General features: G+C 38.0%; 2 protein-coding genes across 2 annotated transcripts; both read right to left on the bottom strand.

Annotated features, from left to right (window-relative positions):
- On the bottom strand, positions 1-4,645 carry LOC100889044. Its single transcript, XM_030991266.1, has 5 exons — positions 4,531-4,645; positions 3,641-4,152; positions 2,984-3,235; positions 2,108-2,587; positions 1-1,132 (listed from the first exon to the last, which is right to left on the bottom strand). Exons 2-5 carry the CDS (start codon positions 3,942-3,944, stop codon positions 876-878), a joined length of 1,293 nt encoding a protein of 430 aa, XP_030847126.1. The 5' UTR covers positions 3,945-4,152; positions 4,531-4,645; the 3' UTR covers positions 1-875.
- A 4,257-nt stretch (positions 4,646-8,902) lies between these two features.
- On the bottom strand, positions 8,903-11,232 carry LOC115918821. Its single transcript, XM_030991638.1, has 3 exons — positions 11,077-11,232; positions 10,143-10,586; positions 8,903-9,621 (listed from the first exon to the last, which is right to left on the bottom strand). Exons 2-3 carry the CDS (start codon positions 10,459-10,461, stop codon positions 9,332-9,334), a joined length of 609 nt encoding a protein of 202 aa, XP_030847498.1. The 5' UTR covers positions 10,462-10,586; positions 11,077-11,232; the 3' UTR covers positions 8,903-9,331.
- Between the last annotated feature and the right edge of the window lie 3,185 nt (positions 11,233-14,417).

Genomic DNA, 14,417 nt, shown 5'->3' with positions numbered 1-14,417 from the left:
AATGGCATGCAATATTTAAGTACAATTTAAAGTTGATCTTAGTATTCGTGAAACACCTTGGTCATTTAATAACACTGTTATAAACAAAAACTACCTGAAACTATTGACAATGATTGGGTAAGGTTGACTTCGTAGCCTACAAACTTAAAGAACAGATGCATACTGTGAAGTTAAAAAAAAAATCAAACTGGCAAGAAAATAACTCAAACGACATACATTGCACACAGAAAAGGGAGACGTGGATCTACACACAATGGTCACATACATATGACGTTCAAGTTTGGTCCACACATTTCAGCTATTTCTGAAATATTTTGAATATGAGGGCATTTGACAAGCGATCCTATTTCTACTAAGATATTTATACAAACTGACAATAACAGAATGAGAAAGCTTACAAGTAATTTTTTCATCTTTCTTTTCTTCTTCAGAAACTCAACATCCTCTTTCACGTCTGTGAACAAAGTTTAATCATACATCCCCACACAAACACACACACTACCCGCGCACGTAAATATTCCACACTCACACCCACACACACAACAGAAGAAGATGAACACTTTACATATTGTATGCATACGGGTTATACATGCATTGAGATGAAGCTGTGTGTCATTTAGTATTCGACTTTTTTTCTCATTATGAACAGATTGATGTAGAAGTAAAATGAAAGGTGAAACCGCTTTTATCTTCAGCGATTTGGGGCTTCTTACAGTACACGCGGTACTCTTTACATGACGGAGTTTAGAAAATGTGAATTCTATGAAAGCGGTGATACCTAAGGACTTTCATCTTTGTGATAATAATTCGAGAATTCTTACATTGCATGCTGCACTGTTTGTGGTGTCCACGGAAATGAGGAAATTTCATGTTCATTAAAACACCTTTCCAAAAATTGACATCTTCTTTCGTGGAACCAAGCTTGCCGATTCGAAGAAGTAGAAGAGTCTTGACATGTCTACCTCTGAAATCTCGAACTTGTCTGGCTTTTCCAGGCTACCGCCGATGATCACAGTGTCTACAAGCCTGAATGTCGAGGGTTGTGTTTTCTGGAAGGTGTCCATCCTGCCACGAACGACTCCTGGATTCCATTCACTAATGTCATGAACAATCACCGCCAACTTCTTCTTTCCTGGAATTTCAGAAATGGATGGACACATGGCCAAATTGGCATAGAATTTGAATTTCCTGTTTTCCTACAAAAAAAAATCATTTTCGTCTTTCTTTGGAACGTAGGAGGGTCTATAGGAAACCAATATCTTTCGATTAATATGTAATAACTTTAGTTTATATTACCTTACATACCCACTCGATCCCTCCGCTCTGCATCTCAATACCTCATTGAACCCACGAAAGACAGGACCAAGTCATACGGATCCAGAAGATTCTCATCTGCAGCTTCGCATCTCTGGAACTCTCTCCCCACTACCTTCCGAACCATCACAGACTTAACTTTCTTTCAATCTCAACTGAAAACCTACCTGTTTAAAAATCCTTTCTAATGTCATTTAAACTATATTATTGTATTCATCAAAATGTTATTACATTACTGTACTTTTATATAATTTGCCTTCATCTCTCTGTAATTGATGTTTATAATGACTGATTATTATTAATGTTTTCCTTATTTTGATATTTATTTAGTTCATGAATTAGTAATTAATATGTGTAATTTTGTTGTATTAATATATTGTAAAGCGCATTGTTATTTTCTTCGAAGATGAAATGCGCTATAGAAGTCTAGGTTATTATTATTATTATTATTACTCATATATTTTCAGTAATTTATCATCGCAAGAAATTGAATGTAAAGTCAAATGTAAAAAGCTTTTCTTTTTTCTCCTGCATTTTGCTTGGCTATAGCTATATATACCTTTTTTTTCTTCTTTTCTTTCTGTCTTGAAATAATGAGCAACATTAATTTTATGCACACAAATTACTTTGTACAAAATATGAGTACACTATTTGTGATGGTGCTTATCAATCTTTGCTCTAAGTGAAATCGAACATCCAGCATGCCCAGTACCCTCAGCTCAGACTGTCATTCACTTTAGAATAAACTATGACAATTGTAAACCTAGCATATGTCTGTTACGAGTTTACTCACCTATCTCTTTGGAACAATGCTTCAGATATTTATCGTAGATAGAATTCACGACGTCTGTGATTGAGAATCCTCGATTGCGAACCGAATGGCAAAGCACCATCACATCGACCGGGTCGCTTGAAGGAAACTTGAACGAATCGATATCGTTGTACGGTAGGCTCCGAAGACGGATGTCGGCGATCAAGCGTGGATGATCTGTTTTCAGCTTCCTAAGCCAGAAAATCAAGCCCTCGATGTTTTGCTCGTATGAAGAAGTACATACGGACACATAGATCGGCAAGGATGGACTCTGCTGCGCAGGAAGTTGTTGATGGTGTTGTGCAAGATGCTGTGTAGGAAGTCGTAAAGGAGGTTGTGAATGGCTTTGTTGTCCAGGTTGATGTCCAGCATATTGTCCAGTTTGTGGTCCAGGATATTGTGCAGGATTATGTGGTGATGTTATTGCGATGGCTTGTCCAGAACTGCATGATTCGAATTTCTCTGAAAGAAAACAAATACAAATTGTACTAAAAATGTAATTCAAATTTTGTTTGTTCGATAATTATAAACTTAAGAAACAAATGTCATGATCTAGGGAACATCAGCCTCTTCTGCAAGTGGTTTTAACATTCATTGTTTATTGATATTTTCTTGCTTACACAATTTAGGGCGTATGCGATATCTTAATTAAAGTTCACACACACACACACACACACTCACATATTGCATTATATTGTAGTTTATCAGTCTCTAAAGTCTAAACGATCAAAGTTAAGACTCTTATATCAACCGACTTCTTCCATACCGCCAAAATATTATCGGAAGTTAATGTCATTGTCATAATGAAATTCTTCCAATTTAAACTGAACATATATTCTTTTGTTTTGCAAAACATACTTAGAAAACTGGAAACACCACCAGTCTTCATTTCCTCAGGCTGTTCGGAGGCTCTTGTCAAGAAAGCGAGGAGTTGTGCCTTGGAGGGTTCAGGAAATTCTTTCCCTTCGACCAGCTTCCCACATATCAGAACTAGACCTGCGCTGTCAAAGGTTTTTGGTTGCTGGAGCCGAAAATTAGCAATGCGGTCCTGTAAGTCCTGGTCATTCAAATTGTCGAAGTCGTGAGCTATTACCGCAATCTTCTCTTTTCCTGGGAATTATGTTCATAGAATGATAATAAATGTATTTGACTGTATACAAAGACATGAATTCATGGCATCAAAAGTCCTAGTTGATCTAACAAAGCGTCGGAAACATTTCTGTTGCTGCCTAAAATCTAAAAGGTTTTGATCAACCTTTTAGTTGCAATTCTTTGTTTACTCCACTGAAATGGAAAACAAAATAATGATGATGATACTACGAATAATAATATATAAGTTTTGTGTGGCGCCAAATCAACTTAAAATCAAATGCTCAAGGAGTATTTGTGAAAAAGACAAATCACATGATAAGTTACTCAGTTGAAATATTTTACATGAAAAGCATCGTTAAAGAGACTATGATTGCTATTGTTAGGTGTAAACTCAAAATTTCTACAGTGTAAAAGATGAATTACCTAGAAGCTTTTTGCAATTCGGGAGGAACTTATTGTAGCAAGCATCAGCCACGTCGGTGAGAGCAAATCTTCTGTTTGCGATGGAGTGGCAGAGAATCATCACATCCACATGGATTCCCTTGGCAAATTTATAATTGTCGATGTTGTTGTAAGGGAGTTGATGGTAGGTAACATTCTTGATGAGATGGGGAAGTTGTCGCTGGAGATCCCTCAGGTGATCCAGAAGACCTTGGATGTTATACTCGTAAGATGATGTACAAAGAGTAACCGAGACTTGATGTCGGTTGGATCCAAGCCCTGCCATGGTGGATTGTCCGTGGAAAATCAGGTCCGGATGTATTCCTGATATTCAGGTCCTGATGATCAGGTCTTGTACTCAAGAATGACGACTCTGTCCTCTGGTTTTGAAGTCTAATCCCTGTTGGTCTCGGTTGCTCCACGCCACCGTTTCTCCAATTGCACCGTCAGAGACAAAGGGGTGATACCTTGTGGTCCGGTCTGTCCAGGAATCTCTAAGCAGTTTGATCCGAAGAAGAAATAAATGGTAAATGTTATTGTTTTTTGTGAAATTTAATCTAAGAGGCCATGGTACGTGGTATTTTGAACGTATTAATACATTACGAAATCTATGAACATCTGTATTTTCCTTGCGTATTGTAATTGTAAGGACTTCAAAACAATCATTTTCCAGGTGATGGGGAAGGGGCATATGTAGAATACAACCCATTGACATGCCACTCGATTTTAACGGATTCGTTGTCGGAGTGACTACTTTCAACAACCTTGTAGAAACATATAATGGATATACCTAGTCTTAGTGAACATTTAGGATAATCATTGCGATATTAAAACAGACATAACAAGTAATCGGTTGATCAACTGAACCTCACCGTTCTCCACACACTCTTCTACATTGGTTGATTGGGTATTTGGCGATGTCGCTAGGACATCATTGGTCTTCCTTGGTTGCAATCTCCGATTTCAAGTACCACTCGATTGTCTACTTACGACATGGGGGAAAAAGAAAAGCAAACAGATCTTAATTGGATTGGACCGAGCATTAACTAAATACATATGTTTTTCAGCGAATAGCTTAGACTACCATTTAGTACTAAGATAGTGTAATAATAATCATAAACCAATGATATTTGTGGCTTCTTGCAAAGAAGTGCATGACCGTAGCTCCTTTATTTCTTGACTGACACCAATATCAATTCTACTTTTTATCTGACAATCTTTTTTATGAGTATATTAATATCTTTATTTTTGATAATTTTCGACCTCTTACGGGATGACTAGACCGCGTTCTCTGTATTGGTTTTGCAGTATAGGAAAATATTTGGTAGGTTCAAAGCTCATGCAAACTGGTAAAGTGTAATCCAGCTATTACATACACATATGTGTACATAATACGAATACAGAGGAAGAGCTATACAAACGATTTGTATTTTCTCTACATACATTTCACAGCACTGATTACATGTGTGATAACATATTCCAGACGTCAATTGATTTTACACTGTAAGCGTTATTGTACGCCTTAGCTACCAAGCTACAACCCCCCCCCCCCCCCAACACGGGTTATTTGCTAAGTTATGAAAAAAATGATAGCAGGGTCTACTACTAAACACTGCCAAATGCAGGCAGAGTCGATCAGAAAAATGACTATAATTATTTGGGTAATTAATTACCCAAAGATTGAGGCAATTTCATTACCCATTATTTCATTTCTTATTATCATTATACGGCTTCATGCACGCACTTCTAAAATTATCGTATTAGTATAAAATCATATACATACCTCGAATTTGATGAATGCGTGTACATAACGGAAACTAAGATAGTCTATATACACACGTAACACTGTACATGAATGTAGGGCCTACATACAGAAAACGGTTATCCTAAAGAAACGGGGAATTCCCGCGGTCACCCAGAACATTCCAAAAATTAGTCGCCCTCCCAGCCTGTGACTGTATGCATTGTTTCTAATAAGAAAATAAAAATTGTACACCTATACAACTGTGGGTATAACTATTTTCCACTCAGCCTGTGACTGTTAGCATTGTTTATAATAACAAAATTAAAAAACTTGTCCACCTATTAAACTATGGGTATAAATTATTTTTCATACCTTCAAATTGTCTTTAGAATAATACAAGTGAAACTAACAAGCCTACATCCCATGCCAATGAGCTATATAGACTGAAAAGTCTGCTTATAATCCGTTTACTAATGTTTTTCAAAAATATATAAACTAATCACTTGACTTTTGCATCTAATTCGCCTGCTAAACATAATAATATGGCTTTAGATGAAATGCATGTTTTTTTTTACACTATCTGATGCTAGGTTTGACAAGTCTCTGGAAAGATGTGGGGTTGTCAAGATTATTTTTTTCAAATGCATGCATAAAATTAGTAAAAGGTCTATTCTATCATTTCAAAGTATTAAATTAGTAATCAATTTCAAAGTCGTGGATCCGGGGGGCATTAGACTATGTCGCACTAACTGCTCATGGTCAAGCAACCTATCTATCTACTTATCTATCCCCTTTTCTCTCTCTCTCTCCCTCACCTATTTTTTTCTCTCTCTCTTCCACTTTTAGATGTAACATGTTGTATTTTGTTTCATTTATCTTTATGTCTCAGTCAGTCTAGCGTATGTGTTTTCTATTTTTGTTTTTCCTGTATATAAAGTCAGTAGTTTAGTTCAGTGAAGCTACACGCAACAAGCATATAGCTATTGAGTATAGGTTCACTTTCGATCATTTTTTTTTGTCTAATGATTTACAGAACGTTCTTTCATGTTATTATTTAGTATGATTCAGTATAATTTATTTCTACATTTACTTTTCTAAATGTAAATGTGTTGTAAAATATATTATGCTTTAATTTTTTGCATGAAATATGAATAAAAGCAACCAACCAATCAATCAATCGATTATGATAATGTAATTTAGCATGCGGTGTGTTGGTCGGCCCTGCATCGGCCTCGTCGGTATGAGTGGGGTATCGTATTAATATTGCAAGCCTGAACCTTCACATCTTCGGTGAATGTCAACAATCAGTTTTTACACTATATCACCTCATAACTTCAACAGCCACTGATATGTCAGATAGGTTCCAGTTTCGGCCGACAAGAAAAAGTGTTAGAAGATGATATTTTATAAAAGCCTGTGACGTCGCCAGACGCGTACGCAGGGGGGGGGGGTGTGGGTTGAACCCCCTCCTTTGGTATTTTTTATGTGTGTATTTTGGAGGAACCCCCCCCCCTTTTTTATTATAAAAAAATTAAAAAATTAAAAAAAATTTATACCAATGGCTGACCTAAAAAAGTTGACCTTACCCCCCCCCCCCTCAACGGAGCAAAATGTCAATTTTTCAATTTTCGAGACCCCCCCCCCCCCCCCCCCCCCCCCCCCCCCCCCGCCAAAAAAAAAAAAAAAAAAAAAATATCCTCTTACCACCCAGCCAGAGGACAGAGTCGTCATTCTGGGGTACAGGACCTGATCATCAGGACCTAAAAATCAGGAGTACATCCGGAACTGATTTTCCACGGACAAGCCACCATGGCAGGGCTTGGATCCAACCGACTTCAAGTATATATATGTCCTATAAGAAAAATAAGGGCAACTTAACATTCTATAAAACAATAACATAGCAACAAAACCAAAAGAAAAAAAAATCCAGAATATATGTATTCTTTATTGTATTGATATCGCACTGTATGCCTATTACGAAAATATCATGAGACTTTAAAGCAGTTGAGTATAGCTATAATTGTTTTCCCTCTCTTTATTTTTAGCACCACTCTTTTGATAAAGCACTTGTGATATACATGTATATTCATCGTACAACAATAATAATGAGATCTACGTGTAATTTTGGACATTCGAAACAATAACCGGGAACCTGTACAATTATTGATGGGCCACTTGTTGACATAATGATATTCCCAACAACAATGGTAAACTGTTATATATTTTTTTAATATATATACAGTACGATGTACGTGTGAGCAGACTGAGTAATTACCATGGAAATCTACAAAGGAACCACTACAAAAGAAAGAATTAAGATAAGTTCAACCGAAAGGGTGAATTTACATACTATCTACGATTTCTGAACTGAATGAAATATACAATGCCGTTTTAAAGTTACACATTTCTATTAATCACAGGGATATACCACTGTATATGCATACATTTAATATCTACTTATAACTCTGTCAAATTCAAGATATATAATGCAGATATTAAAAGGCACAACAGCACTTTTTCCCTGTAGTGTCATCAGTATAATCATACAGGTTAGTGCTAAAATCCTGTTTCCCAAAATGTATTCCATCAAGAGAGAAAGTATGTTTCACAATTTGTTTAGCACCAGGATATGGAGAATCGATACATTTATTAATCATAAAGTGTACATAAACACTTACAAGAAATCGGTTATTTCAAGGCAAAGCATTGAATGAATATTTTAGCACATTGAGCTGACAAAATAAGTTAAGGTCCAAATGGGCGAAATACAGTGTCACTATTACTATAAAGTTGATTTAAGTATGTCGTGAAAATACTGCATCATCGGAGGTTGTATGCTTAATGCCCACGATACAGTTCCAATTGTTACGTTTCCATACTCTAATGAAATGAATAGCCAAGAAAAGCATTTCATGCAAAGTAGCTCCTAATACATGATCAACATTGAAATAATACAGAAATATAAAAATATATATTTTTTTAAATAAAAACATTTACTTTCAGCAATGTGACAGTCACAAGCGTTATGTTTTCAGGAAAATATCATCAAATCGAGTCCATCGCAACGACATCGGGGGGGGGGGGGGGGGGGGGGGGCAAGGTCACTTTTTTTTTAAAATTAAAAAATAAAATTTAGAGAGGGGGGGGGGTTCCATCAAAAATCACACACATTCAAAAATTTGACGGGGTGTTCGACCCCCCCCCCCCCCCCCCCCGCGGCGTATGCGCCTGGGTACGTGAATTGCGTTATTTAGTCTACATTACAGGCGAAGCAAATGAAAGTCTTAAACATTGTTTTAAAAATTAACAAAAACTAAAATAGATCATTCTTTATTTACTGTATATCTGCATGATTAAACTGTTCATAATTATGTACAATGTAAATTCAACATATCAAAAGTATAAGGAAAATTTGCAGTTATTAAGTGTATCAGACGCGAGCTATTATCAATTTCTGCATCCTCGTTGGGAATCCATTACCTTAGATGTAAGGATATGCAATTACTTTTGACGTATGTTCAATGACCCGAGACCTTTGACATATATACAGTGTCAACTAAACAGAGCCTAAGACAAGAAATCACGTAATTTTGTGAGTGATGAGTGGGTATAAATGATTATGTATGAGGGGGTGCGGTAATAACATGTATTATATAATATATCAGATGCCGTATATTATCAAATTTCGCGTCCGCGTAATGACCTTTGACGGCCTGTCACCATCTGGAACTGCTGGAAGAAACTAGGTTTCGAATCCGGTACCTTTTGTAGGCAGACCAGAGACCAGACCACTGGACCAACTTATTTACCTACATAAAAACATTTAGTCCTAAACCTACTTTAAATGAGGTAACCCGACTTCGTTTTCCGCTTACTTATCTAAAACATAAGCTTTTTCTACCTTCTACCTTCAATTCCTTGGTGGTTTCTTATTGGAATTCCTTGAAAATGTTTCCTAAGAACCTTTTGAATAATTCATGTTCAAAATTTTTCTCTTTGGGTTCAAGTCGCGCTTCTTCGAAGAAGAGTGTAAGTCGTGTCATATCTTCATCTCTCATTTCTATTTTGCCAGGGACCACCAGGCTTCCGCATATGATCACGGTGTCGACAAGTTCAAATGTCAAAGGTTGTGACCTCCTGAGCGATTCCATCCTGGCATCAAGGGTTTTAGTTTTGCAGTCGCTTAAATCGTGAACAATTACGGCCAGCTTCTTCTTTCCTAAAATTGTGAAGGAACAAAGAGGTAGATATTGATTATGATCCATGACCGTTTCACTGATAACTTTAATCTCTGGCCATTGATTTCTATTCAGCCAATTTCGGTTTCCTAATGATTAAATTTGATGTCTCCAGCAAATCTTAAACGAAGATAAGCTGATTAGAGTTTGGACAAATTAAATGAACGTTAAAGGTTACAGTATCAACTTTCATGAGTGAATGCAAATGAACATTATTTACGAGAAAGAATCCTAGAACTATAGGTAAACCAGTCCTGAGGGAAGTTCGTCTTTATTATTAGCATGGCCCCAATAGCACTCATGTTAAAGTTTGAATTATCCATATCATGACTGCGTATCGAATGAGATTTAAATTGTAAAAAGAAAAGTTAACAGACAAGATAAGGAATTTTGATGAAACATGCATAAACATGGGAAAGAACAATCATGAAATCTGTCTAAATTGATAGAGCTAGAACTGATAACAAAATTACAACGTCATAATTTAAAAGTATTAACTTACCAACTACATCACGGCAATATTTCAGGTGTTTTTCGTAGAGAGCGTTCAGAACATTGGTGATTGAAAACCCTCGATTTTGGATCGAATGGCAGAGGACCATCACATCAACGGGGTCGTTTGACGGAAACTTGAATGAATCAATGTCGTTGTACGGTAGGCTCCGGAAACGGACATCGGCGATCATATGAGGCTGTGCGGCTCGCAACTCGGTAAGCTTGGACATGAACCCTTCGACGTTGTACTCGTTTGCGGAAGAACAGACTGAGATTGAGATACGACGAGGCGATGGTGAACTATGGGTGTGTGCCGCTGCCGCCATGTTAGATGTGCCTGGTCTTTGCTGTCCTATGGGAGATGCTTCCCTCGATGAATTTAGTTTGCGCTCATCCACGCTAGCTTGAAGTGTATGGTGAGAACCACCGAACGGGACTTTCTTCGTTAGACCTACACAACAGATATTAAGAAGAACAAAATCTAAATTGCTTGGTTCTATATTAGCATTTTAGGTAGCATAAAGCCCATCGCACACTCTGCAAACTGACTGTGATCCGACTTTGAAAGAACATGCAATAGTATTTGTGTTAACCAGTCAACCATGTACATTTTTAATCACTGAGAACGTAATACCCATATGCTTATTAGCGTTATGTACTGAATCCTTCAAGGTTATTCGAGGAGCGTACATACCATAACAACCAGCAGGAAAACAAAAGTCTTCTGAAATAATATATATTATTATTTATCTATTTTACTGCGAAACATGATGATGATCATACGATAAGAGGACACAACTTTTACGCAGCTGTCTCATATCTAGAGGTAAATACGCAAAATATTATATGTATAAATATTCGATATTATTATTATTATTATTATAACGTCACGTCACACAAATAACAACGTAAGAATATAACGTTTTGGTGTGTCTACTCACCCGTTACTTTTGCACGCTCAGTCGAATGAATCTATTGACGACTATGGCCTCCCATTCTCCGCCTCGTATATAAAGACAAGTAAGAAAACCTATTTACCAGTTGCATGCACACACCTTAAACCATGCACATACACAATCGAGGGATGGCTTCGTGTGTGTGCCCGCTCTGCGCGAGAGTCATATCGATGACCTAATGTGGGATTCCCCTACGTCGAAAGGTCACTGGGAATTCCCAAATACGCATAGCCTTCGTTCAGTCTCCAATGTTGTATTTCTCGCAGTTGTTGCTGTTTCATCACTGGCGTACTGGTGGGGGGGGGGGGGGGGGGCTTGGAGGGGGCGCTTGTGCCCACAAATAATATTAAAACAATGACTTGTTTTCAATTCCATACAAGTGATTTATAAATGTTCAACAAAATGCGCGCCATTTCTGTTGCAAACTGACACATTCCCAAATAGCCCGGAAGGGCATATTCTTTTTAAAGTCACTAATGGGCCAATTAGTGGCCACTATTAAACAGTAAAACTAGTAGAAAATTCCTTTCCAGAAGCTACTGCGACAAGTACTGCCGGGAGGCATTATTCTTTTCGGCGGCACAGATTGGGGTTAGGTGCGTGTTGAGCCTATGGGAAAGTTTAGGGTTGGGGTTAGGATTAGGGTCAAATCAAAACCTCTTTTTTTTAAAGCCCCAATCTGTGCTGCAGAAAAAAAATGACGCCGGAGAAACAAGCTACCGGCTTATGCCGAACTGGTGGGTAGCGTCGCGTCGCGTTGATTTGAACGCGACCATTCGTCCAAAGCCCCCACCCCCGGGTTTGGCCAAAAGGGTGCGTTGACTTGTCTTCCACATCAGTCGTTTATAAAAGAATTGAAGGAATATAAATTTAAGTCATTTAAATTCAAATAATCAATATACAATCAAATTAAAAATTAAATAAAACTATTTTCATATTTTATTGAATAATAATTTGCCAGTGTTTGTTTTGCATGACTGCTAAAGCATGTGTATGCTACTACGCTTATTAACTAGGGGACCTACGCCATTAAGTCAATAAATGACAGTAATGAGGATTAATGCCCCACAAAAGGACACTTATAAATCACATCGAAACTGTCTTGCAGATCAGGCGTTTATAATAATTAAAATAATAAATATCAAGAAACACAATCAAATAATTTACTTTGATATTTAAAAAGTCAAATGAAGGTGTTTACCCAGTCTTGCATATCAGTCGTTTATTTTTTAAATGAACAAAAAAAATATCCATTTCTTTCTAAGTATGAAATTCAGAAAGCCCCCCCCCCCCCCTCCCCCAATTACGCCCGTTTATCCCGAAAGGGTGCATTAAGGCGGTAGGCTTGCTCCGTTATTTATTTATGTTATTTCATTTGTAAAGAATATTATGCATGACTAATTTAAATCAAAAAGTGAATTCTATACATAGAAAGAAATGGATATTATTTTTATTTGACAGTTTTAGATATTTATTGAATTTATTAATGATTTAATTCTTATTAATCTGCTTTGGACGAATGGTAGCGTTCAAGTCAACGCGACGCGACACTACCCATCCATTCGGCATAAGCCCATGCTACCCATCACCCGGGCTGTGTGTGCACAGATTTGCGAACGAACGTTCCCTACGTACATCATGTAACACTCCACGTGGACCGTTAAGTGGCCCAGTGGGGAAACTGAATTCAGACAAGGATTAACGGTAGAGAACGGTACAACGTATCGTCTTCTTTCTCTAATAATTTAATGAAAAGGCAAAGTTTACGCCCTTCGCGCGGGTTTGGGGCAACTGATTTCAGACTATATAAAGAGTAATAATTAAATGAAACGTCAATGCTTCCGCGTTTCGCGCGGTAGGGGGGGGGAACTGAATTCAGACAAGGACACGATACAACGAATCGTCTTCTTTCTCTAATAGTTTAATGACACGTGAAAGCTTCCGTGCTTCGCGCGGGATGGGCGAAAATGAATTCAGAAAAGGATTAGGCCTAAGAAAATTAATTATTGAAACGTCAAAGCTTCCGGGGGGAACTGAATTCAGACAAAGATTAAGAGTCGAGAACGGTACAATGAATCATCTTCTTTCTCTAATAATTAAATGAACCGTCATAACTTCTGCTTTTCGCGCGGGAGGGGCGAAACAAGATATAAGAGTCGAGAACGGTACAACGGATCGTCTTCTTTCACTAATAATTTAATGAAGTGTCAATGCTTCCGCGCTTCGCGCGGGAGGGGGAAATCTGAAAAAATAACTTACTTCCTGTCTCCGAGCTTATAGGGTTAAATTTGTGGACATTGGGACATTGGCATTAATATATTTGTCGGTAATTGGTGGCTAGTTTTGTCTGTAGTCAGTGGCCTCTACACCCCCTCCCCTAATAAAAAAGGTCTAGCGACGCCCCTGATAACAACACAGTTTATACACTCGAGATAATTTTTAGAAGTACTACTGGTGAAGAACCGGACCACCGTCTTTGTACATTGTGCAGCAACAAAGCATATACAACGTCTCACGATTTGACTGATCACTTTTGTATAACTTCTAACCAATCAAAAGGCCTCGTTTTTTTCCAGAAAGTGCCGGTAGACATTAAAGCGCCAAATGTGGTCATCAAATTGCAAAAGATCCCTACTCTTGGAGAAAGTAGGAGAAAGCAAGTTTACGTCATATTACTCTAGGAAGTGCCTGAAAATACGTCTAATGTGGTTCTAAAATTGAAGATGGTTCCTACACTGGGAGGGGGTCAGAACCCCCTCCCAGACCCACCCCGCTTAGTCGCTCTGCTCCCTCGACGCTAAAAGCCTCGCTCTGTCGCTTCATCGTTTTACATATATTTCACCCCCTGCCATTTTGTGCCCCCGGCAAGTTCCTGGATCCGCCACTGATGCCAATATCACATGAGCTTCGACGGCTCCGCCCCTTGACCCCCGCCGGGGCTTTGTCCTAGACCCCACTTTGAAAACGTTCAGCGGGGCCTGCATGTAAAAACGGTTTGCTCATTACGCCACTGTGTTTCATGTTTCATGTTTAATCAATAGTTCTTAAATGGGAGACTACAGTTTTTTTTTCCAATATAAATGCAGGCTAAATATAGTATGATGATGATATAGGGGACCTACGTCCTCAAGTCATAACTGACAGTAATGGGGATTAATGCCTCATAAAAGGGCCCTAATATAGCACATCGACACGGTTTTGATACTGGGGGCTCACAGTTACGAGGCCATTGCTTAGCCAGTGAATCATGACTGTATGCAGCGGGCGCTAGTGTACGTCGAAGCCCCCACAAAAACAAAAAAACCAAAGAAAATGCAATAAATTTT

This window comes from Strongylocentrotus purpuratus, unplaced genomic scaffold, assembly GCF_000002235.5.
Source record: "Strongylocentrotus purpuratus isolate Spur 01 unplaced genomic scaffold, Spur_5.0 spur5_contig_845, whole genome shotgun sequence".
Lineage (NCBI taxonomy): Eukaryota > Metazoa > Echinodermata > Echinoidea > Camarodonta > Strongylocentrotidae > Strongylocentrotus > Strongylocentrotus purpuratus.
Note: the sequence above shows the minus strand (reverse complement) of the source record. Positions and strands in the feature narration are given on the sequence as shown.

Coding starts and splice junctions, on each gene's coding strand:
- LOC115918821 (XM_030991638.1), bottom strand. CDS start 10,461: ATGGCGGCAGCGGCACACACCCATAGTTCACCATCGCCTCGTCGTATC. Junction 9,622..10,142: donor ATATTGCCGTGATGTAGTTG/GTAAGTTAATAC, acceptor TCACAATTTTAG/GAAAGAAGAAGCTGGCCGTA.
- LOC100889044 (XM_030991266.1), bottom strand. CDS start 3,944: ATGGCAGGGCTTGGATCCAACCGACATCAAGTCTCGGTTACTCTTTGT. Junction 3,236..3,640: donor GAATTGCAAAAAGCTTCTAG/GTAATTCATCTT, acceptor CATAATTCCCAG/GAAAAGAGAAGATTGCGGTA. Junction 1,133..2,107: donor GCATTGTTCCAAAGAGATAG/GTGAGTAAACTC, acceptor CTGAAATTCCAG/GAAAGAAGAAGTTGGCGGTG.